Genomic DNA, 25,624 nt, shown 5'->3' with positions numbered 1-25,624 from the left:
CTTTTAATACATATTACAAATTTATCACAATATTGCTATAAGTGATAATAAACAAAAATTATCGCTCAAATCAATAATTATTTTAAAAAATGTATTAATTTGTGAAATTTTTCCCTTTTTTAAAATTATAGTTTTACTATATTTGAATTTACAGTTGAAGTTTAAAACCTGAACTCTCAAAATTTTAACTATACCACCTCAATTAAAAAGGAGTGACTTATTGTGGGATAGCGATTTAATAATGAATGTTAAGGTTCTCCTTATCAATTGATATTTCCCGTGATCCTCAATTTGTAATTGAAATTTTAGTAAGGTCACAATTTCAGTTTGAAACATTTGATTATTAATTTTGTGAAACCCGTATTTTAAGTTAAAAGGGTCCTTAGGGTGTGCATTTGGTTTTTGGTTTGATTTGGCACCATACGATTTGAATTTTTTAATTTTCGGTTTTGTAATAATGCAACCCAATCCGATCCGATTCAAAATATATTTGGTTTGGTTTGGTTTTCCTTTATATGGTTCGTCTTTTTTGATTTGGTTATTCGGTTATGTCAATAATTAATAACATAACCAAAGTAATAAATATTGAATCCCTTAAATATTATTGATGTTCAAGCATGATGAGAGGGAGTTGATCGGATGATAAGCAACCCTCACTTCCAACCCAAAGATTGTGAGTTCGAGTCATCAAGGGAGCGAAGGGGATGGGAGCTCCTAGGGAGGTTTAAAAAATAATTTTTTTTTAAAAAAAAAGAAAAACTTGAAAAAAAAAATGTTCAACCATAAAATATAAACATAATCATCGTGAAAGGCAATAACCAAAATAGATAAAATTTGGTTTAACTCCGACTCAATTCTAAACCTAGACATACATCTATCTATCTAGAGAGAGCAATAATTCATTTTTTCATTTTTTAAAAATCCGAAACCATAAAAAGTCATTTATTAATCCAAAATCAATCTGAAAAATCAAAAAAACAATCCAAATAAAATTTCGATTTAATTTGAATTGATTATTCTATTTAACCCGAATAGTGCACACTCCTAGTCCTAAGTTGGTCTGCACAAGGTAGATCAAACTTTAGAAAAATGTTCGAAGTTTGTACTTATAAAGTTCACAATTTTGATTTTTAAAAAATTGAACTCTTTCCAATTTTGATAAAATTACCGTTAATCCAATAATATTTTTTTGTTTCAGTTTATGGGTGGGTTGATTGTTCACACCTCTATTAATAGTTTATTGAGATTAATTTGTATAATTAAAGAATGTGATATATTTTAACTGATTAATTAACTTTTCTATCTAATGAATATTTGAAAACACACGCGAAAAAATAAAATTTGAACCCACATTAGGAATACTTTATCATATGTTTAGATGTTCAATATTTCTCGAACGAGCAATAAAGAATATTTTGGAGCATCTTCGGAATTAGATACAGTAATTTTAAAGACTCTCAATGCGTTAAGCAGAGCTTAGTATTTAAGCTAGCTCTTCATATCATTATCATCCATGATATCAATGTATTTAGCCTAAATGTAAAGAAGTTCTTCGTATCGTCATCGTCCATTCATTTCACTTCATATATACTATACGAGAAGTATTATTTCGTAGGTCACATAACCAACTAGAGAGGTATTAAACCTTGATTAATAAAGTTACTCAATATCTATACTGGTCGAAGGCAACATATAATCAATGAAATAATAGAGGTACAAGGAATATATAGACACTGCAATTAGACAAAATTAGTTGAGAATAAAGAAACTTTTCAACAATAGAATATAAAAACATGTCAAATGTTTTACGTGAATCTGAAAATAACAATTATTCATCATAGAAATTGAAACTAGGAATTAGCTCCTTAACGGAAAATGCACAAATACTTTCCTAGACTATGACCGAAATCCCAGAGATACATGTTAACTAAACTAAGGTCTTATTACCTTCTGAACTAATTTTTTTTTATAATTTTGTGAACTTTTTTGGCTTACGTGGCATCCAAATCTTCCATGCGCCTCAATTGCATAGAGTCACGGGGTGTGCCATGTAAGAGAGAAGCTGCACAAAATTACAAAAAAAATAAAGTTCAGGGGTAATAGGACCCTAGTTTAGTCAAGTTTATCTCTGAAATTTCTATCATAGTCTAGGAGGTACTTGTGCAATTTCCCGCTCCTTAATAGGAAGGAATTGATCTAAAATTTCACACAAACTGGTTGAGTATCTCATCGACTGGCGTATATTTAACATCAGGATAGACTTGTGATGCCTCAACTCCAAATGATGGATCAATTTCAAAATTAGTATGATCACCCTTCACAAAAACAGGGTAAGAGATTGATAATGCCATATTCAACGGAAATGAGGCTTCTGCAACAAATATGTACAAACAACAAGTTACGTACGTCCCATGGAACTTAAAAAAGGATAGAATGAATGTTTAATTACCTTGTATGTTCTTGAGAACTTGTTCCCCTGGCACATATATTCTTTCAAGATTCTTTCCAGTTTTCTTCTCCCACAACGATACCAACTCGTTTAACGTAATTATATTGTGTGGAGGCTTGATGTAGAGGATTTTGTTAAGTGTTTTTGGATCATCGACAGCCTTTATGGTATACGTAGCAAAATCTTGTCCTTTGTTAAAAACAGCTGTAGATACAAAAGAAATTTATAGCAACATGCATGTTCGTATCAGAAACGGCTCAAGCATATTAATGGTCGCCTAAAGCAAAAATCAAGTGTCTTAAATTTGAATTGTTAATAATTTTTATTCAATTGATTTCTTCTAGTTTTCAGTTGATGATATAATCATTCTTATTTTAAATTGTTTTTCAGACAATAAAGTCGTTCAAACATGTCAGATTTCTTTCTTCCAATATTTCCATGAAAAATTAACTTTTTTGACAAATAGTATTCAATATTTTTAAAAAATTAATAACTTACAACCTATAATTATTAAAAATGAGGCCCCTTAAATTTGGGAGTTTAAGACACATGTCTATTTTTAACACTGTCGAGCCACCCCTGGTTCATATAAAATTTAGAACCAAAATTGGAGTAGTTTAATTAATTACCTTTAGTATTGCCATCTCCTAAGATGATAACTTTGTGTTTGGGAGGACCAGCTGAAGGTCCAACTACATGTCCAGGTTGTGCCAAATTCGGAAGAAAAAAATCAGCACAAAAGAAGTTGACGACATAAGTGAATGGTATTCCTTCAGCTTCAACAGCGCGGCGAATTTGAGCTTTAGCATTAAATAATTTTTTAGCAGGCTCAACGGTATGGAGACGATCTACATCATTCCCAAATTCAGAGGGAAAGAATCTCTGAAAGCAAAAACATTAGGTTATATATTTATTCTAACTGTCTAAACCAATGTGAAAGTAAAGTAGGACAATATAAATTTACCTTGACATTGCCAGCTTCCTTGATAGCAGCAATGATGTTGACTTGATCAGCTAAAAGGTCATGACCTACAATAGAAATCACAACATCCACTTGCTTTATTGCATTCACTAAACTCACATGATTATATAAATCACCCTGCATTTAAGCATCAAATAAATCATGTTAATCTTCTTGCATTTCAAAAGAAAAACAAAATAATATATATATATAGATAGATAGATAGATATACATGGAGGAAGGTGACACCAAAACTCTTGAACGTATCGATGAGTTTGACTTTGGTAGGATTGGAAGTTGATTCCGTGACCAAGACAAACGTGTTGTGACCAGCTTTAGCACTAGCTTCAACGATGAACTTTCCGATGTAACCAGTACCTCCAATGAACAAAATCTTACTTTTTCCGGCCATTGAATGAAAAAGCTTTGATGAGAGAGAGAGCTTAGTAATAGTGGACAAATTGAGAATGATTAGTTATTTATAACACGACAATGTTTTTTTAAAAAAAAATTCTTATCATAAGTATCCATCAACATACGTTGAGTGCGTCTCGTGAACAATTGTCTTATATACATCATTGACATATAACCAACAAAAAAGTGGAAGTACCACTAATAAATAATTATCTTTTTGCATAATGTTTCAAGAGCAAACGGAAGGACAAGGCTCCTCTCCAGTATATAATCTATCTAATTGATTCAGTGCATATTTAAATTTTTGATATTTGTTCATTTTAAAATCTGACGGTTAGCATTCGTTTAAATAAACCAATCCCTTCAACCATGGTTAAAACCCTTATGTAAGTTCTTACTTTTTCCGCCTTCAATTTTAATCTTCTCTTACTTTTCTTTCCCATCACAGTCTCTTTTTTTTTTTCCAGCTTCTTTAACTCTTTAATGTAATTTTAATTTTAATTCGTTGAGAAACTTTGAATTTAAAAGAATAAATTCAAGACAAAAAAAAAACCTAGATTAATTAACCCTTCTTAAATTTTTACCACACTTTATCTCATCCAAATAATTCCCATTTTCACATTGAAAAATCTTCAAGATACATGTATAAAGACGAAATGGTTTGGTAGACCCTTGTACTTGTATCAGTTTGTATTTTGAATCCTTCTATTTACCCCTTTATCATCTGAACCCCTAAACAAAATAAAACACTATAGATTAAAACCCATCTGATCATTGACCATGCTTATATGGCATTAAAATAAATGAGTTGGCGAGATAGTGTAACTACACACATTTAAGGCGAGTAAGCGTCATATTTTAAGCTTTAAATTTTAAATTATTAAAATTATATGATAAAAAAACTAAAAAAAAAAGAATTTGTTTCTTCCCAAAACCACTTTTTCAGCATCGACCATCGTTGCCCATATCTTTTTTTTCCTCCTACCATGGCTGCCCAAACCTTTTTTTTCTCCCACCATCACTATCCAAACCTTTTTTTCCTCCACTTTTTCGCTAGAATGAGAGCGATATTGGTCTGGGGCTGTTTGATGCCTCAATCAAATGAGGCTAGCGCGGAGCGCCCATGATGCGCCCAAAATGTCATTTTTCACACTTTAAAGTGTAAGATTGTGGATGTTGGTCTCATCATTTTCATAGAGGAGATCTGTTCCTTTTTCCTGTTCCTTTGCATTATCAATAGATGCCTATGAGATTTCATCATCTTCCTGCAAGTTCTAGTTAGTCATAGTATTATAATAATAAAAGACAATATGTATACTTTCTTATACACACATGGTTGTTTGTTCAGTACTCTATTGACTTTGCTATGCATAGAGTATCCTGAAAAGGTTTCTTCATCGCTTCTTGAATCAAATTTCCCTAACAGATTTTTCTCATTAATATGAAAAAAACATTTATATCCAAATATTCTTAGATGCAAGATGTTTGGTTTTCTTCCCTTTAAAGTTCATAAGGGGTTTTATCTAGTAAGGGTCGCGATGTACACCTACTAATAGTGTAGCAAGCAACACCTGCATTGGCAAGGTTTTTCACCCCTCTTCTAGTAAAGAGACCGAACAAAGTCAATAATCTTTTAAGATGGAAAAACTAAAATAAGAAGGTTCAAAAGAAATTAAAAATTGAAGTGATGAAAAGAAATCTATCTCTTGAATAACATGAAATCATTAATTGAAAAAGAGAAAAGACTTGAAATTGAAAAATGAATTAATGTAGCTAAATGTGGAGAGATTTGTGGCTTTAAAAAGGAAAAAAATCATGGTTACGAAATTTTAAATTTCCAAAAAGAGAATGATGGGAGCAAAAGAGGGCATTTTTGATACTTTTGAAATAATAAGAAAAATAAGAAAATATGATAATAAATGACGTGTAGCTAGGTAATTTTTCTTTTTTTTTTAGTCGGACAAAATCACCAATAGCCACCACAAACGACCTCTTATTCAACTCCAAAATCACCACCGAACAGAAAAAAAATGCTTCCCTGCTAGTAACTCTATTTCTATTGTTGATTTCATTTTATTTATTTATTTGGGTTTCTTTTTTTACTATTTGTGATGTTGGTTTAATGTGTTAATTTTAAAAAAATAACTTTCTTTTATTTAACTTTTAAAAAGTATAAAAACATCAATTATATTAGAGTGATTTGTGGAACTTATATTCAATTGTAAATTCTCTACTTTTAGAAATGTAACTGAATTTGTTTTAATATTCTCTTTCCTTTAAAAGTGTAATTGAATTGTTTTAATGTATCAAATTTAATGTATCTGATTTATTTGCTATGTATCCGAATAGCAGTAATTTTAAGAGATTTTTGTAAATTGAAAAAGAATAGAAATAGAATGTAATTCAGGTCCTTACAATATGAAATTTATGTATAATTTACATTTTCTAATCTGTTATTTATAGGAATAGATCTTTTTTGTAAATCATGCGAGGCACATCACTCATTCAAAACCAATAATCCAAATTCTGAAATAATAATAAAGTAATTTGAACACAATTAACAAGAGAGGAACATTATTTGTAATCAATTTTCATGAAATTGTCTCTCAACCCTTACCTCAATTCGTTATTTAGTAAATATGAATAATAAAATATGAATCTTGTATGACTAATTTGAAGTAGAGAGTTTTCAAACATGCCTTTTGACGAATAACTTAGGAAAGAGATTTTGAAAATTAGCCTTAGATCTTGGCTTCATGAAGGGTAAGGTAAGAATAGAAGAAGAGTTTCTCGTAATTTATCAAATCTCCTAGAATATGACTTCTCGGGAAAGTTAATAGTCATGGATTAGGGTTATGAGATGACGAAAGACAAAAACACCGCTCCTAAAACGTAAAGAGAAGATAAGACTTGAATAGTATCGGAGTTGGTGTCCGATCGCGCAGCTGAAGCCTACTTTGCACGATCTTCATCTCTTCTCTCACAAATCAAATAGAAAAATCTGAAGTCACAAAGTTGCAAAGATGATAGCTCTATTTCTATGGATACTTCAAGCCTTGTTTTTGAGTATCATCAAGCTTACACTCCGACAACCTTGATGCCGAAGACATTTGTAGACATCAAATTAGGGATTCCATCTATGGTATGTGGTTACAATGTACTTGTAAATATTATGGTATACCATTTTGATTGTCCAAATAGTAACTATAAAACAAATAAATTGAAACACGGGAATATAAATTTTTATGATGAAAGTAATAAACAATATATTTGAAAGATACAAATATTTTACTACAAATAATACTAAATAGGAAAAATTACAAAAACATATATTACTTAACACTTCAACAAAATATTAATCTACATATATTTAATTACAAACATAGTTACATACCTAACAAAATACTAATTATTTTTTGTATTTAAGTGATTTATTTTTATTTTTTTCTGATTTTCTCTCTCTCCTTGTATTGCGTGTAATCAGGATATGTAAGGTAATTAATTTGTAATTGGCAAGCGTGTCGATTTATTAGTTTAGGAAACATTATGGCAACCGTGTCAATTTATTTTTTATGGAAACTTTCTGTTAAGGAAATATTATGGTAACCATCTCTCTCTGTCTATGTATATATAGATGTGTGTGTGTGAGCTTTTGCTATTGAATTCATATTTGCAGCTCTCTTTTCTTTGTTCTGCAAAACCCCAACTTAATCTTGAAAAGAAGCAAAATTTTACTTTTGTTTCTGTGTTTGTTGTTATGATGAGTATGAATTCGGATCCTGCTCTGTTTCTCACACACGGTCAATACATTGACGGTGTCTTTGTCATTGATAATGCTGCTCCTCTCTTTCCTTCACAACCCCACAATCATCCCTCAACAAATACTGTTTTCTGGGATCCATATACTCATCGTCACTTGGCTCCACACTCTGTTTTCTGGGATCCTTATACTTATCATCATCAATTCATTCATCAACCAACTGATGATGTCAATCAATTAATAGCTCGTCTCAGCGCACAGCCATTTGATGATACAGCTTTGATTGATCTACCAGCCCATCACACTGAAGTAAGCCAGCAGCAGCAGCAGCAGGAGGAGGAAATTGTGATGATGAAAACCACAAATCATTGTGTTAATAAAGTTGATTCAGAAGAGATATGTTCCATATGTCTATCTGATTATGTAAACAACGACACAATTGGTACACTCAGTTGTGGACATGAATATCACGCAAATTGCATACAACAATGGCTGCTGAGGGGCAAGAAGAATTGTCCAATCTGTAGATCTTCTGTTTAACAGAAACTTTACTTTTCTTTGTATTACGTTGTCGTTAGTCTTAATACATTGTTTTTATTTCAACTATTTTCCATTCAGTTGCCATATTGAATATATATATATGTTGGAGAGTATGAAGATGAGATTGAATTTACCTGCTATAAATCTGGACAACAATAAGTAAGGCTAACTCTGAATATAATGAAGGATAACTGAGCACCCTGCTTTGCTAAACATAAATATAAGTCTACTACTCTAAACATATATACACATGATTAACAATGCTACATCTTAATTAATTTATGATATTCTCTACAAAATTAAGGAAACAACTAAGAGGAAACCGATAATCAAGAGAAACATCTTGATAAAAAACTTAGTACCATCTACATGGATTGAATGATGAAATCCATGAAGTGAACTAGAGAAGAGGTATGGAACTCCCGTCGTTGCACCATATACAGTAGCATCATGAAATCCTTGCACATAAAGGTTAAGTTGGTTAGATGGTTAATTTAAAGATAGTTAATTTTTGTGCCACGTGAAAGATAGGTAATTTAGAATAATTTAATTTGTGATCAGATTCAGTTACAAGGCAATATGTCCTATATCCTGTCAAGTAGAAAAAACTTAAATTTTCGATATCTGCTCTGGTTTAATCTACGGGTATGCATAGTTTTACATAACTTAATCTAGAATGATGTAATACATTGTTGATTAACTTAATCAGATTGATACCTTTGACGTCACAGTTATAGCAATGCAACGTCTTTATTGATTACTTCTCCATACAAAAATAATACAAATAATATTTGAATTATGAAGTATTTTCCAAAACGTGTTATTTTCCATAAATAAAAACACAAATAATATTTCCAAAAGGTGTACTACTTTTCTTAATTTATTCCCTTTTCTCATCAAATTAGGCTTCCGGCCACTCACTTATCCTTTCCTAAATAATTACCATATTCCTTAACAGTTTAGGTTTGCTAGTAAATTATATATTTTATTATAAATAAACTTTGAAAGGAGGTAAGTCTCCCATTAGTTTTAAAAATAATAATTGATTTCTTCTCTCAATACTTGCAGTATGATTCCTACAGATTTTGTATGCCACCATTGCTTCAAGAACACTTTTGTTAGTGTTACACCAATTGCTGCTGCTGCTTCTTCACCCTATTTAACCATTATTCACTTTAGTTTCAGTTTAATAAATCATTATTGGTACATAAGACCCAATGATCAACCACCCGAATACTGGGGTGTAATACTAGAAAACTCTCCAACCACGTCAACTCCAATTATTGTTCATCTTTTCGATAACATGTTCTATGAGAAACTCAATCACGCTATATCACATGTGTTTGGGCCTTTTGAGGACGTGTTTGGAGATCAACAATACGGTATAGTTGAAGAAACTATTCGTCAGTTGCAAAGCATCAGGGCTAGTACTGAGATGTCAGAGGTATGTGTGCATGCGGAATTACAGATTGATCACTATTGCGATAGAAGAATTTTGTTAGCGTTTGAAGAATCATCATCCGTAGATGGAATGGTGCCCGCAAGTAAATCATCAATAGAGTTGCTAGAGCCGATGGAAGCTAATGAAAGAAATAGCAACGATGAGTGTTTGGTATGTCTTGACGAGCTAGGGGAAGAAACTCAAGTACTGCGCTTGCCTTGTTCTCATATGTTTCATGCCGAGTGCATTACCAAGTGGTTAGAGAATAGCCATTACTGTCCACTTTGCCGCTTTGAGATGCCTACTAATTAGACAAGACTACATAAAGGATAAACCATCTAAAAACCAAACACAATTTTGTAGACGTATTTTGCATTGCTACTATTAGTTATTAAAGTTGGTGTATTATGAATATTCATTTTTAAATCATATATTTGTTGGAAATTATGGTATTTTGTTTGAATGATTTTGAATTGTACGCAATGAATAATAATATGGTTTGATATCTTACCAAGTTTATACTCGTGGTCTCTCTTTTATTTTGTATGTATAAAGTTCTTTTCATGTTAGTTAATATTGTTTTTATTTTATGATCATTATGTGAACTCATATTATTATCTCGTCACATCAAATTGTTGGAAAAGTTATACAGTTATTTTATGAGCATTTTTTTAAAATTAAATTTTGAAAATCGATTCGTTAGAAATCTGTTGAATGCCTTGAATCGGACCCGCTACAAACAGAAAGGACGGGGGTCTCGCTGCCCGGTCAGCGAGTCGGGGGGTCCAGGGGGGCGACGCGCCCCCTGGCCTGGGGGTCCGGGGGGGCGGAGACGCCCCCGGGCCGACGGTATACAATGTTGTTGTATTGGCCCTTAATTTTCTGTTGATTCTGTATGTTGGGCCCAAGCCTGTTAGGGCGTAGCTTAGCACTATATATAGACGCTATGGGAAACCCTATTCTGTAATTCTGTTTTTGCCTCTCCATAATAAAACTGCTCCCTCTCTTCCCGTGGACGTAGCCAATTTATTGGTGAACCACGTAAATCTGTTGTCTTGTTTTTGCGTTTATATTTTCTCGTATTATCTCAAATTCCGCACAACAAAATCAAAAGACAATAGATTAAAAATCAATAAAATATCTTATGTTTTTAACATATTTCAAAACCTAAAATAAATAAATCAAATCAATAGTACATTGAATCGATATACATGCCCCCTTACCCTACACTGTTAAAATATTTATAAAATCATAATCATAAGAAAGTAGGATTCGGATCCTGTGGAGAGCAATTTCATTGCTCCTTTTTTTTTCACTAAGTCGTTAATTAATTTTATTAAGTGATTCATAAATTAATATATAATAGTATTTATTTAATTTTCTAATATAAATACTAATCTAGCGTGAACAAAGTGACCAACAAAAAGTATACAAAATCCCTAAGTGTGGTGGATGTGTACAGTTGTCTTTTATTCATCACTGACATATAAGTTATAACCAACACAAAAAGGGGAAGTACCAAAAACAAAGCCATGCATAATGTTTTAGTAGCAAACAGACAAACATTATGCATCCAATAGGCTCGATTTTTTTCTTTGAAAAAAATATTTTATATATTATTTCTAATTTGTTTTATATATTATTTTCTTTAGTGATTTTAAAATTTTAATTTTAAAAATACTCTTTAAACTTTGTTAGTTTTTATCAAGTTCTTCAAAGTTATTATTCAAAGTATTTTAGGATTGGAGTTGATCAGTGGCGGATCCACTAGCGGGATTCAAACCCTCGCTAGTGGCTTCGCACACGCAGAGGTTTAAACCAGCTCACCCACAACTGCTTTTGTTCTATAGATGCTCATTTAAATTATAATAACATGTATATCATATTTTATATATATATATATACAAAATATTTCAGAAATCAATGGGTGCTCGAGCACCCGCGTCTGGCTTACTGGGTCTGCCTCTGGAGTTGACGACAAGAAAAATCAAGTGAGGAGTATAATTCTATCCATACTGTTTTATCATTAAAATTTTGTTTCTCATTTTATTTGTGATTACAATTTATCTTTTATCACCTTTAAAATTTATTGAAAAAAAAGTGAGGCACCCGATAAATCAAATTTGTCCTCCCTCTCTTATCTCACAAAATCAAATAGATAAGTTTGTAACTACATAATTGCAAAGATGAAAGATTTATCCAATCTAGTAATCAGCTCAAAATTGAAAAGAGAGAACCAAACATATCCAACATCACTTGATTCACTTCACATAATAACTACTCTCCAATCTAGCTAGTAGAATTCACCCACATCAATTAAAAGTTTAAAACCCATTTGTTTCCAATAACAAAAAAATCTTGAGTGCTTACAAATTCACTTTGCTAATTACCATCACACACACAAAAAAAAAAACAATGAACGGAAAGGTCTCACTACTAATTTAAATGATTTTTTCCGTACAAATAAGTATATACTATGGGTGTGTTAGGTATGAAGGAAAATGTTTTGGAAAACAAGTAGATTTTGGACTTATTTTTTCATATTTCGTTAGCGGGTGAAAAATATTTTTCGGAAATGATCTTTAGTGTTTGATTTATGAATGAAAAATGGTTTTTGAGAAACATCTTTTAGTTTTACTAGAGTAAAAAAATTATGAAATTAAAAATATTTTTTAGAAACAATTTTTTTTGAGGGTGTGGGGGTGGGGGTGGGGGTGGGGGTGGGAGAGTGTGTTTGTATGGGGGTAAGGGGTGCAGGGGTAGGTGAAAAAATAAAAATTTGAAATTGAAAATATTTTTTAAAAACAAAATTAATTTTTTGGGGGGTTGGGGCTGGCTAGGGGGGGGGGGAGGTGAAATTTTTTTTTTGAAGTTGAAAATATTTTTTAAAATAAAATTAATTTTTTTTGGAGTTGGGGGAGGGGGGTAGGAGTTTTAAAATAAAAATATTTTTAAAAATGAACTCAATTTTTTTTTGGGAGGGGGTGGGGGTGGGGGTCAGGGATCGAGAGAGTTTTGGAAAATGTTTTTCTGGAAACAAGTAGATTTTGGACTTATTTTCTCATTTTTGGTTGGAGAGTAGAAAATATTTTCCAGAAATGATTTTTAGTGATATATTTATGAATGAAAAATGTTTTTTCAGGAGTAGAAAATAATCTATGAAAGTAAAAATATTTTTTTCGGGGTGTGTGGTGGGGTGGGGGGCTGACGGGGGGTTGGGCAGGGGTTAGTGAAAAAATAAAACTTGAAGTTGAAAATATTTTTTAAAAATAAATTTATTTTATTTTATATTTTTAAGGGATAATGTCCAAGTACCACCTCAGCCTATGCCCGAAATCTCAGAGACACACTTATACTATACTAAGGTCCTATTACCCCCCTAAACTTATTTTATTAATAATTTTTTACCCCTTTTCGACCTACGTGGCACTATCTAGTGGGTCCAACGATGGTTGATTTTTTTTTCAAACTAGTGCCACGTAGACTAAAAAGGGGTAGAAAATTACTTATAAAATAAGTTTAGGGGGGTAATAGGACCTTAGTATAGTATAAGTGTGTCTCTGGGATTTTAGGCATAGGTTGAGGGGGTACTTGTGCATTATCCCTATTTTTAAAATAAAAATATTTTAAAAAATGAACTCAAATTTTTGTGGGAGGGGTGAGGGTGGGGTGGGGGATGGGGTTTAAAATAAAATTTGAAATTGAAAATATTTTAAAAATTGATGTTATTGCCGAAAAAATTTGTAATTTGAAGTTGGAGAAGAGTTTTGGAAAATGTTTTCCTTAATTTTTGAAGGGAAGTCATTTTCCTTGATTTTGAGAAAAATGAATTGATTTGAAAAACATTTTCCAAGACTTTTGTCCCACCCAAACATGAGAAAAATGGAAAACATTTTCCAAAAAATATTTTCGTTCATACCAAGCACACCCTATATGTTCTTAGTATAACGTCGCAGATACAGATACTAGTGAAAGAGTTGATTCGGTTCTTGTGGAATCAAACTAAATCGAAGATGAATTAATATGAATATTTTGGTAGAGATAATTAGTACAAAATAAAAGTCAAGATAGTATCTTGGTAGGTGAAGTTTAGGCAAACCATAAAATGGTTTCATATTTTTAACCTTGACATTTTTGACATATAGTGATGTCATGGATGACGTCAATAGGATGAATTTATTTCTATAAATAGGTAGTTTTTGATTCATTTTCAAATCATCCTCTCACTTTCCTTCTCACCTGTAAGGTATTTTTGTTCTCTCTCTTGTAGTATTTCACTTGTATTCTTTGTATAGTGAAATAAATATTGGTGCAGTTGTTCTCTGGTGGATGTAGGATCATTTTGATCTGAACCACGTTAAATATTGTTGTGCTTCCTTGTTCTTTAGTTTCACGTTTCCGCTAATAATTGGTATCAGAGCCAAGGTTCTGTCTAAGTATGTTCTATGGTTGAAGAATAGTCTGAACTTCCACATCAGAAAAGAATTACTTTGATTTTTTTTCTGTAGTTCTAAATACATTGTAGTAGAAGAGGAAGAACAAGTAAAGATGAGTTCCATTAAGTTTGAAATTGATAGATTTAATGGGCGTAACAACATCAATATCTGAAAGATCCAGATGATGGCGTTACTACGGAAGGAAGGTTTGATCCATGCTATTGACGGGAAGTACCCCGATAAGATATTGGATTTCGAAAAGAAAAAGATTGAAGGAAATGCATTGAGTGCAATCCAATTTTCCCTTACACCTAATGTGCTTTGCGAAGTGAGTACAAGTACCAAAGAGACGGCCAAAGAGTTATGGAAAAAGCTGGAAGGGCTTTACCAGAACTAGTCAGTGACAACAAGGATGTTGTTACAACAGCGTATTCATACATTTAAGATGGATTCATGTACATTGTTGCAAGACCATCTAGATGTGTTCAATAAACTTGTGATGGACTTACAAACTATCTGAATTAAAAAGGACGAGGAGACGCATGCATGTTATTTGCAATTTTTATTGACTTCAAAATATTGTGATATTGAGAATTCAATGATGTATAGCAAACAATGTATCAAACTTGATAAAGTGCAGCAAGCACTAAACTCTTGTGATATGCGGATGCATTTTGAAGGAGACAAAAGCGACGAAACTAGTGGACTCTTTGTCAGAGGTCGTACTAGACAACAAGAAAGGATCAAATCGAAGTACAGATCAAAGTCTCGTGTGAAAAAAAAAGAATGCAGAGTTTTGGGTTTGTCACAAGAAAAGACATTTTGAACGATATTGCACTATGTCGAAGTCCAAATAAAAGGCGAATGCATCCATTGTTGAGCAAGTACATGATAATGATGATGATTATGTACTAACAACATCATATCCGATAGTGGAGTCTATGGCAACAAATGGGTCTTAGGCTCTTATTGTACTCCACATATGAAATTCTAAAGAGATTGGTTTAGCAACTATGAAATAAGTAGAGAAATCGTATTAATGGGCAATAATGCAACTTGTAAAATAATTGGCATTGGTTCAGTTCGTGTTCGCTGCCATGATGAAGATCGTTATGTTCCTGATCTGAAGAAGAACTTGATCTCCCTAGCTACTTTGGATAAACAACGCTATAAATACATAAGTGAAAAATGAACTAGGAAAGTGACTAAAGGGTCTTCAGTCATGTTGAAGGCCAAGCTGGAGGAAGTCCTCTACACACTTGCGGGAAGCACCATTATTAGATCTGTAAATGCATCTACAGTGCAATTATCTAATGATGACAAGGCAAAATTATGGCACATGAGACTAGGCCATATGAGCGACGAGGATTGGAGGTGTTGAGCAACCACAACCTTTTGAATGGTGAGAAGATCAACACACTTGAATTTTGTGAGCACTGCATCTTAGGGAAGCAGAGAAAGGTTTGCTTCAACACTGGCAAGTACAAGACGAGAGGGGTGCTAGACTACATCCATTCATATTTATGGGATTCCTCTAAGCTTCCATCGAAGGGAGCAAAGAGATATATTCTCACATTCATTGATGATTTTTCATGAAAGGTTTGGTGTGTTTCCTGAGGATAAAAAGTGATGTTTTTGAAGCATTTAAAGAGTGAAAGATTTTGGTTAAAAATCAAATGGAGAGAAAAATCAAGTATCTTCGCACAAACAATGTCTTGGAGTTTTGCACTTAAGAGTTCAATGATTTCTACAAGGTTCATGGAATCGCAAGACATAAGAAGGTTAGTCACACACCACAGCAAAATGGAGTTGCTGAGAGAATGAACAATACTCTTCTTGAGAAGGCTCGTTGTATGCTCTTACAAGCCAAGATGTCCAAAGTATTTTGGGCTAAAGTATTTTTATACTGCTTCTCATACTATCAACCGAACTCCAGCATCAGCGATTGACTTTAAGACTCCAAATGAGGTCTGTTCAGGCAAACCCTCTAACTATTCATACTTGCGAATATTTGGGTGTCCAGCTTATTTATCATGTCAATGAAGGAAAGTTTGAACCAAGGGCTAAAAAGGTCATATTCGTAGGGATGTAGATATAGTAAAAGGATACAAACTATGGTATTTGTTTTTACTCAAATTTGTAGTTAGTATAGATGTTACCTTTGATGAATCCTCTATACTTGATCCTCGTAAAGATTCTATGGAGTTATCAAGATATGATAACAACAAGCAGGTGGAGTTACCGGTGGAGCTTACCAAAGAACGGGATCAAGAGACAAATTGATGAGTCAAAATATGTAAATCTTAAAGAACTTGCTGTCAATGAACCATACACAATTGCAAACGAAAGGGACAAAAGGCAGATACAACAACTGGAACGTCTTATTGAGTAAGAAAATTTGATTGCAGATGCGTTCGTAGCTGCAGAAGAAGAGATTGAGGATCTCGAGCCCTCTTTGTATGTTGAAGCAACTTCTTGCAAAGATGCTGCATAATGGTAGTTAGCCATGATGGAAGAGATGGAGTCTCTTCACAAAAATGAGACAGGGGTCTTAAATAAAAGGATAAAGGGGATGAGGACAGTTGGATGCAAATTGGTCTACAGAAAGAAAAAAAGTATTCTAGAAGTGAAAGATGCTAGGTTCGAGGCGAGATTGGTTGCAAGGGTTTCATTCAGAAGGAGGGAGTTGACTACAATGAAATTTTCTCTCCAGTCGTGAAATATAGCTCAATTCGCATGCTACTAGCATTGGTTGCACAATTTGATTTAGAGCGTCAACAACTTGATGTCAAAACTGCTTTCTTACATGGTGATCTAAAAGAGACAATTTATATAGATTAGTCTAAAGGTTTCCGAGCTGAAGGAAAAGAAGACCATGTATGCCAACTGAAGAAGTCTTTGTATGGTTTGAAGCAATCCCGTAGATAGTGGTACAAGAAATTTGATGCATTCATGACTACACATGGATTTTAGAGAAGTGCATTTGATAGTTGTGTGTGTCATAAGAAGATGTCTGGTAATTTTATGATTTATCTATTGTTGTATGTTGATGATATATTTATTGTTGCTAACAACATCACAGAGATAAATAATTTAAAGAAATTGTTGAGTAAGGAATTTGACATGAAGGACTCGGGAGTTACAAAGAAAATTTTTGGAATAGAGATTTTAAGAGAAAATGGTGTTGTACATCTTTCTCAAAAGAGGTACATCAAAAAAGTTCTTGAGAGATTCAATATGCATATGATCAAGCCTGTAAGTACACCATTAGCTCCTCATTTCAAGCTCTCAGAGTTACAAATGCCTCAGTCTATGGATGAGGTGGAACATATGTCAAAGGTTTCTTATGCAAACGTAGTTGGTAGCATTGCACATGTCCAGGCATTGCTCAATTTGTAAGTATGGTAAGCAGGTACATGGAAAATACAGGGAAAAAGGAACTGGGAGGTTGGTTAGGCGTCATCGAGTTAATATACAAAAATCATGTTCTTATTCGAAGTAGAACATATCGAGACTTAATAATCATTAGCATAACGTTTTAATTACTTTCTAAAAACTCGTATTTAACAAGTGCAACATAACATTTATATTTTGATAACAAGACCTGTAGACGTGTCTCATTAGTATTTTCAGTTACTTCACAACATAACTTTTAGATACTCAAGAAAAAAGATACACCATTGTAATAGATTATAGATGTTAAATTTGTTAAGCTTCATTTCAATCGTCATTAGGATCTTCATAATTAATATATAATTAAAAATATAGTGATAATATTATGTTTGGGCATACAGAGAACATATAATTAATTAAAAATGTAATTTCTTAATATTTATTTCAAAGACCGCGCGAAGCGTGGCCAAATTCCCTAGTATAAACTAAAAGAATATGAACATGTAAGTTCATTTCAAGATTGAGTCTCTATTATCCTAATTAATAACATGGTAATAATACAAATTAAAAGAATATGAACATGTAAGTTCATTTCAAGTTTGAGTCTCTGTTATCCTAATTAATAACATGGTAATAAAAAAAACAAAGGAGGGAATGAACAAGACAATTGAATAATTAATAGAAAATTTTATGCTAATAAAAAATAATATTCTTTTATATAAAATTCATATTCGCATTTTAGATGAATCTCAAGTTATAAGTTCGGCTATAATAAATCGGCATTCAATTAAAATAGGCTAATGGAAAGATACATGAACTTAAAAAAAATTGAAATATTAATTTCAAGCATATAGGGTCAAAATATAAATTATATGTGATTTTTATTGTTTATTTAAAAAGAGTTTAAATTCGGACCAATCAGATTAGACAACATAATAAAGAAGTATTTAATTATTTAACTTTAGAGGAGCTGTTAATGATAAGGGCGAATATGAGCCAGTGGATTTAATTTTGAGGATATTTTTAAATCAAAAGATTGACGTCGGAGGTATTTAGGGGTGAAGGTGGATGAAGAGTGGCTTTTTACCAATTCAAATAGTTAAAGGACACTTTAGTCTCTTTTCTGAATATTTAATAATAATTATTATAATAATTAAATGAAAAACTGAAACAGATTAATCAATGTTGTGTCTTTTTCTTAATAGCTGTATAAATAACTGATTTTCATACATAAAAATATTAAGTACCCTCCTAAGTAATCTTAATACTCTAACAATTCTAAATAACATAATGGAGCTGTATTTTTAAAAATTGTACATGTCGAACATTAAAAAACATGTTCAAAATTCCAGTGGTTGAAATTATTTTGATTAGCTGCAAGATGTGTAAAATTATCTTTTATTAATCATTGGCACATAACCAACAAAAATTGGTGCTACAAAAATAAAGACATAGCATAATGTCAATTTACCCATTTTTCGACATTGTGAGGTTTAACTCTAGCTAATTTTATGTGCTAGTGCAAGACGGTGTGCTGCATTGTGTTGTATTTGTCAATGACATCGATGGTCACATAATTCTTATTATTGATAGATATAAAGTGGTCTTTTATTTTCTTCATAACTTTTTATAATGGATCAATGTTTTATTTTACTCATCATTCTACTTTGCTATCTATATTAACTTAATTTTTGGAATATTTTTATTGTTGTTTAAAGTTTGAGACCTAATCTGTAATGATCGGGAAGGTTATTTTTAAATTTTTTTTATAAAACTATCATTTTAAACCTCTCGATAGTTGTCCTGAGTTATTTTGCACTTATTCGCGAAATTGGTTACTATTCGATAACTTCAATTATTTAGTTGATGGTATTTATTAAATAATTTATCTATTTAGTTGGTGATTAATGAGCTAACCCATATTTTTTTTTCAATACCCTTACCATATGACCCATATATATATATATAAAGAAGTTAGTGGGAATTAATATTGATTTATTACATAACTTAGAAAAGTTAAACCTAAATAATTAAAAGGGAATTAAGCAAAGGACTTACCTATAAACAAAGTATCCGCAGCCCGCAAGAACTGTTGGGCATGCAATTATGATAATATTATTCCTAAATTTGAAGCGACGAATCGGCATGTGAGGTTAGTGTTTAAAGTTTTAAAATTTAATACAGTGTAATTTGATATGTGGTGAAAGTTTGAATGGCTTTGGCCAATCACGTATTAGTAGAGGGCATATAAGTTTGAATTATAATTTTTAAGGGCCAATCATTGGTGGGAGGTATATATAGCGATCAAAACATTGCAAATGGATTAGTTTTGTTGTCAAAATTATTCTTACAGTCCGTTACTAATTTTGTAAATCAGTTGGGGTTGAATTTTATATTTTAGTTATCATATTATGATTCAAATTTTCATGTATTAAAATAGGAAATAAATTATTGGTGTACTATACCATATGCGAACTATTGGAGTTGGTATTAGAAAATTTTGAACTTAACCTTAGACTTGAAATTAATTTGAACTTAACCTTAGACTTGAAATTTGAGGAAATTGAAAAATTTGACCTATTGGTTGAAATCAAGATTTAGAAACTTTATTATAATTTTGGGTGAATTTTGAGTCTAAGTTAGACATATGATAATATGAGTGTTGTTACTTCGAAAATCTTATTGTGATTACTTATTTGAATAAATTGCATTCGTTTGGAGGTTGAATGAAAGGGAAAGACTCAAGTCTCAGAGTGATTGTTCGACCATTTGAGACAAGTGAATTTCTTAACTCTTGTTAAGTGTATGGAATACGTGTATTTCCTTGTGATATATGTTTGGGAGTAATGGAAATTGATGATGGATTGATTTATCCACATTGATTAATTTTAATGATGCAAAAAGGGTGATAAAAAGATAATATGATAAATTGTTTGTGTGTGATGTGTTGAGAATGAAGAATGGTTTGGAAGACTTGTTGAATCATTGTTGATATTGTATCGTGATTGTGTTGTTATGAATTGTGCAATGTTATGAAAATGTTCATATCCTCTTTATTTATTAACATGTCATTTGCATTATTTTGAGACATAGTTGTGACAAGTATTATGTGCATTGAGAAAGAGTGAGAACTTAAAGAAAATGCACCATTTTGGGGGATGTATAGCGCACCGTGATGGATACTATTTGAGGGACGTACCACACGCCGCAATAGATACTATATTTCGAGGGATGTATCGCGTGCCGCGATGGCACAGATTGAGAGATAGCAGGCGTGTATCACTAGGTTAGACATGCATCATTATACTTGACATTGCATTCCATTGGATTGTACATACTTATATTTAGTGAACTTGATATTGTATTTTGCTGATTTTGTTAATGCCTTTTTGTGGAACTTGTGATTGATGAATATTGAGCTTCTTGTTAAGCATATGTAATTTGTTGAAGTGTTGTTGTTGAGGATATATAATTTGTCAATGTGTTGTTGTTGAGGATATATAATTTGTGTAAGCGTTGTTGTTGAGCTATGTACTATGTAAATTGTGAGCTGTTAGGTTGAGTTGATTTTTAGCAGGTTATAGTTGTGGAGGTTCAGTTGGGGTGGTAAGAGTACCTGTATTTCATCATCTTACTTTGTGTTTAGAGGCTTACTTGCTGAGTATCGTGTGGTTTGGTACTCACCCCTTGCTTCTACAATTTTTTTGTAGGTTATTCGCCCGGACCTTTATGTTCTCTTCTTTTCTGAGACTTCTTGGAGATTTGTGAGGTAGTTGTTTGTCATCTCAGCAAACCTTCTTACTCATGTTTATGATGTTGTTCTACTCTAGAAACAATCTCTTGTGAGACTTGTATTTTCTTTTAATTCAATTGTGATACTTTATAGACTTGTACACGTGACAACCAGATTTTGGGTATAATTTAAGTTGATAGTAAATTTTCCGCATTTTATTATAATAATTGAGTTTAAGGCTGACTTGTCTTGGTGGGATAACACGAGTGTCAACACGTCCATTTTTGGATCGTAACAAAATTGTATCAGAGCCCAAGTTCTTATCCCATTTACTTTTCTCTAACGACAGAAATCAAGTTCTTACACGACAACCATATTTTATATTTATTATCTCTTTCTTTCTTCCTCTCCCTCTTTTCTTCAAAAAAAAAACACTAAAAAAACGAAAAAGAATAAATATAAAAAATAACAAAAGAAAAGAATAATTATTAAAAAAAATGCACAAAAGAGATTTTGGGTGTAATGAAAAAAGAGACTTTTTTAGTCTAATATTTTTATTTTACTTACAATACAAACTTTTAAATAATTTTTAACTGAAAATAACAAATCTAATCATTTAATTGATTATTTGTCATGTCATTACACTCTTCTTCAGTTTTTTGTTTATTGCGAGAAAAATGTCAAAATAATATATTGATATCTTATATGAGGTGTCTAAAATGAACAAACCTTACATGAGGTGTCTAAGTGAAACTTGTTGGCAACGTAAGGAGAATACCAATGGGTTTGATCTTAAAAAATGGTGAAACTAATTAATAAAAAAATAGTTAATGATCTGATGCTGACATGACTGTGTTGTGACACTTAATAACCCCAGGATTATTTTTAATTCACTTCAAAGTTGTTACGGGGTGTTTTAAATGCTTGTATAGTTGAAGTGCTAAAGTAAGTTTTGCTATCAAATTCAAGAAGAATTTGATATCTTTCTCTAAAATAATTCTTTAATTATATGTCTATATGGGGAAAAACATTGTTACAAACTTACATACAATTTTCTCAACACACGCTTTGCACGTAATTGTAGAGGTGTTGTACTCAGTGTTGTAAATATTGTATGTGCACAAGTTCCATGACAGTACACGAATTATGGGAACTAGTATCATATCAGTACATTAGCAGTTTATATGTGTGGGTTCTACGATAGAATCGAACTGACTTATTGTATTGCGATAATTCATGTTGTTATGCATATTAAATCAAGATAAGGATTATGTTTGTAATTGTGAATTATCTGCTTACTGAGTTGTGGTTAAATCTTTATGTTTTATATACTGGACTAGTCGGCGATCCTACGAGGGAATTACACTGTGATTGTGTACTAATATTGTACTAACTCTTTTTTTATTTAGTACATGACATATTTCGACAGTTATTTCACGACCTCAACTGTGTGACCTCTACTATCTGAATCCGGGGATGAACCACTTCATCTAGGCTTCTATGGATTCTTCTTTATTTTCTTAAAGCCTATTTGTCATTGCTTTTGAGAGGCTAAAACACTTATTTTGAGAAAAATACATTTTTAATAAATAAATAATAATAATAATAACAACAACAACAACAACAACAACAACAACAACAACAACAACAACAACAACAACAATAATAATAATAATAATAATAATAATACGTCGTTTGACAAATTAGTAAAACTAATTTTAAATGAAAGTAGAAGCAATTTTTCTGTTGTTGGAAAGAAACTAGGAATTTCTGCTACTCATTTAAAAAAGTCGTAGCAAAAACATAAAATTAATTTTTTGATATCAATACATTACTTAACTTATTCAAAATATTAAAATTCATTTGATAAGTTAAAGCACTCACAAGTAGGGGTTATCATATCATATCAAAAATATTTTGATATCATGATTTTGATTTGGGGTATATATATATATATATATATACGAATCGTATTTGATATTTAAAAACAACTTATCGAATACAATACTGAAGTATATAATTTGGATTGTGTGTGCGTGTGTGTTTTTGTGTTTGTGTAATAAATATACAATTTAGTAATCGTACAAATTAAATATTATTTAGAAATTGAAAATTTGACAACTCTATTTTGAAAGAAATATATTTCAAAGTAATTGATTAACAAAAATGTGTGTGTGTGAGAATTACTTGGAGTTGAACAAATTGTGTCCGATTTATTATGCCGTAGAATATCAAAATCAAATTTTAAAATATCGAACCAAATCAAAGTAAATTAAAATGATAATAGTATAATAATTTTAAAAATGAATACCATATTATAATATATCATGCCCAACCCTACTCACAAATGCCTTGTAATCCATGTATAGCATTTAAAAAGGTTATAAATCATCCTTCAGATATAACAGAGTTATCAAAATTCAAATCCGACCTCACTAAGTTGACTTTGGTTAAATTTTCCAAATATCACACTTTAAGAGAAAATGAAAATCTTCTTCACCCGATTACCTTGAAAATCATGTCACTGATCATGCATCCCCACAAATTATAAAAGAAACATAATCAAGTTAGTGAAAGAATAAAACACACAAAAAAAACAAGCTGGAAACACAAACGACTAGAAATAGGAGTGTATAAAATCGAAGAGTCAAATCGAAAAAATCTGATTAATAGTTAATTTGACTTGGTTTGATATTAGAAAAAAAAATCGAGTATATTTGAGTTGATTTGGTTTTAACTTAAAAAAATCAACTCGAGATCAAACTAACCCGACATTATACATAGAAATATTTACTTTGATATAATTTTTAAATATTTCTTATACTTTTTCATAGTTTTTATCTTTTAATATATTATTTCAATTTTGAAATTTAGAATTTTGAATGGTTACATAAAGATTATAGTCCACAAATGTTAGTAATTATAATAAAAATTAAATCAATATCATATTAATGCTAATGCAAAATGAAAATCAATTTAACACTAAGAATGACAACTATATTGAATATTTGTTCTTTGAAATTATATTGGTTAGACAATCAAAATACATAATCTAATTTTAATTTTCTTTAATTTTTAGTCATGTAACTAATACTTATCAAACTTATCTTAGTATGATTTAGTACTTTTAAATTATGATCATTTTATTATGACTTGTTAATTTATAATATCTTTTTACGCCATTTCATTATTATTATTATTAGTATTATTATTATTGTTATTGTTGTTGTTGTTATTATTATTACTATTACTATTATTATTATTATTATTATTATTTTATTTGGATATTTTATGTCATTAATCATATTATATTTTGTGTTATTTCTTAAAAAACTCCTTAGATAGTTGTATTTTGGTAGAAATTGAAGAAATATTTGAAGTACAAGTAAACTATATGTGTGTATCAGTGTATGAATACTTTATAGGAAAGATCTGAAAAAATCCGAGACTGAAAAATTCGAATGTATTGATTTATTTTATAAATTTAAAAATTCAACACAAACAATTTGATTTAATATTTGAAAAACCAAACCAATCTGACCATATAGTTTCTAACTGAGAAAATTATTACACAACCACTAACAAATGTAATAACATGTAGCTACATAATTTCAATGTTTATTCATCATATAATAAATCTTTCATTATTAATTTATTCATCGATCAAAAGTTTTTGCATTATTATGTGCGACCGTTAATAAAATCATGTGCTAAAGGGAGACAATTAGGATCCCTTAAATTAATACTCTCGAGCACTGCAATAGGTAGTTGAACTAACTGTACCAAATGGTCGGCACTTGGCAATCGGCATCCACATTCAGCACTTTTGTATCCGCTCACACATTCTATTCGTTCACGTTTAATTATTATAATTTATTTTAAAGTCAAACAATAAATTTTTTTATTAATAATTCAGGTATATTATTGTATCTCTTTTTCAAAAAGTAAAATACAATATATATCAACTTACATTTTCGTTTAGAAAATAATTTCATTAAAAATAATAGTGTCAAATATTTTTTATATATAAAATATCAAGAAAAGAAAAAAAAAAGAGAGAAAAAAAATATGTCAAACACGGTATGTTATCTATCTTTTCTTTTTCTGCCTTATAATTAATATATTTATTTATGAAATTTTTCCGACGATGTCTTGCCATGTGACACCATTGGTCTTCCTAGATTCGTCCTTACAAAGACACACTTAAATTATATTTTTATCTTAGTTTCATATCTAAATAATTGAGAGACAGTTTTATAAATATACTATTACTTATTAGTTTGAAAAACACATCTCTCTAATTTATTTCTCTCTTCATGGTGTGTGTACTATATTCTCTTTTTCTTTAAAAGCCTAAGTCATAGGCGGTCCCTTAAAGTTGTCCGCATAATTCACTTAGACACCTTAACTAGGTCATGTTTCAATTTAACCCTTAAATTGTTCAAAACATATACCCATTAAACACAAGATGCTTATGTGGCAAGATAAGTGTAATTC

At 31.1% G+C, this 25,624-nt stretch overlaps 2 protein-coding genes across 2 annotated transcripts; one reads left to right on the top strand and one right to left on the bottom strand.

Moving 5' to 3' along the window:
- Positions 1-1,753: 1,753 nt before the first annotated feature.
- Positions 1,754-5,595, bottom strand: LOC101265488 (isoflavone reductase homolog). Its single transcript, XM_004248665.5, has 5 exons — positions 3,643-5,595; positions 3,414-3,548; positions 3,079-3,331; positions 2,450-2,653; positions 1,754-2,371 (listed from the first exon to the last, which is right to left on the bottom strand). Exons 1-5 carry the CDS (start codon positions 3,820-3,822, stop codon positions 2,205-2,207), a joined length of 939 nt encoding a protein of 312 aa, XP_004248713.1. The 5' UTR covers positions 3,823-5,595; the 3' UTR covers positions 1,754-2,204.
- Positions 5,596-9,427: 3,832 nt separating this feature from the next.
- On the top strand, positions 9,428-9,877 carry LOC104649731 (E3 ubiquitin-protein ligase MPSR1-like). The gene has a single exon (XM_069289986.1). It carries the CDS (start codon positions 9,428-9,430, stop codon positions 9,875-9,877), a length of 450 nt encoding a protein of 149 aa, XP_069146087.1.
- Positions 9,878-25,624: the final 15,747 nt, after the last annotated feature.

Source organism: Solanum lycopersicum, chromosome 10, assembly GCF_036512215.1.
Source record: "Solanum lycopersicum chromosome 10, SLM_r2.1".
NCBI classification, from domain to species: Eukaryota; Viridiplantae; Streptophyta; class Magnoliopsida; order Solanales; family Solanaceae; genus Solanum; species Solanum lycopersicum.
This window is presented reverse-complemented; position numbering and strand designations above follow the sequence as displayed.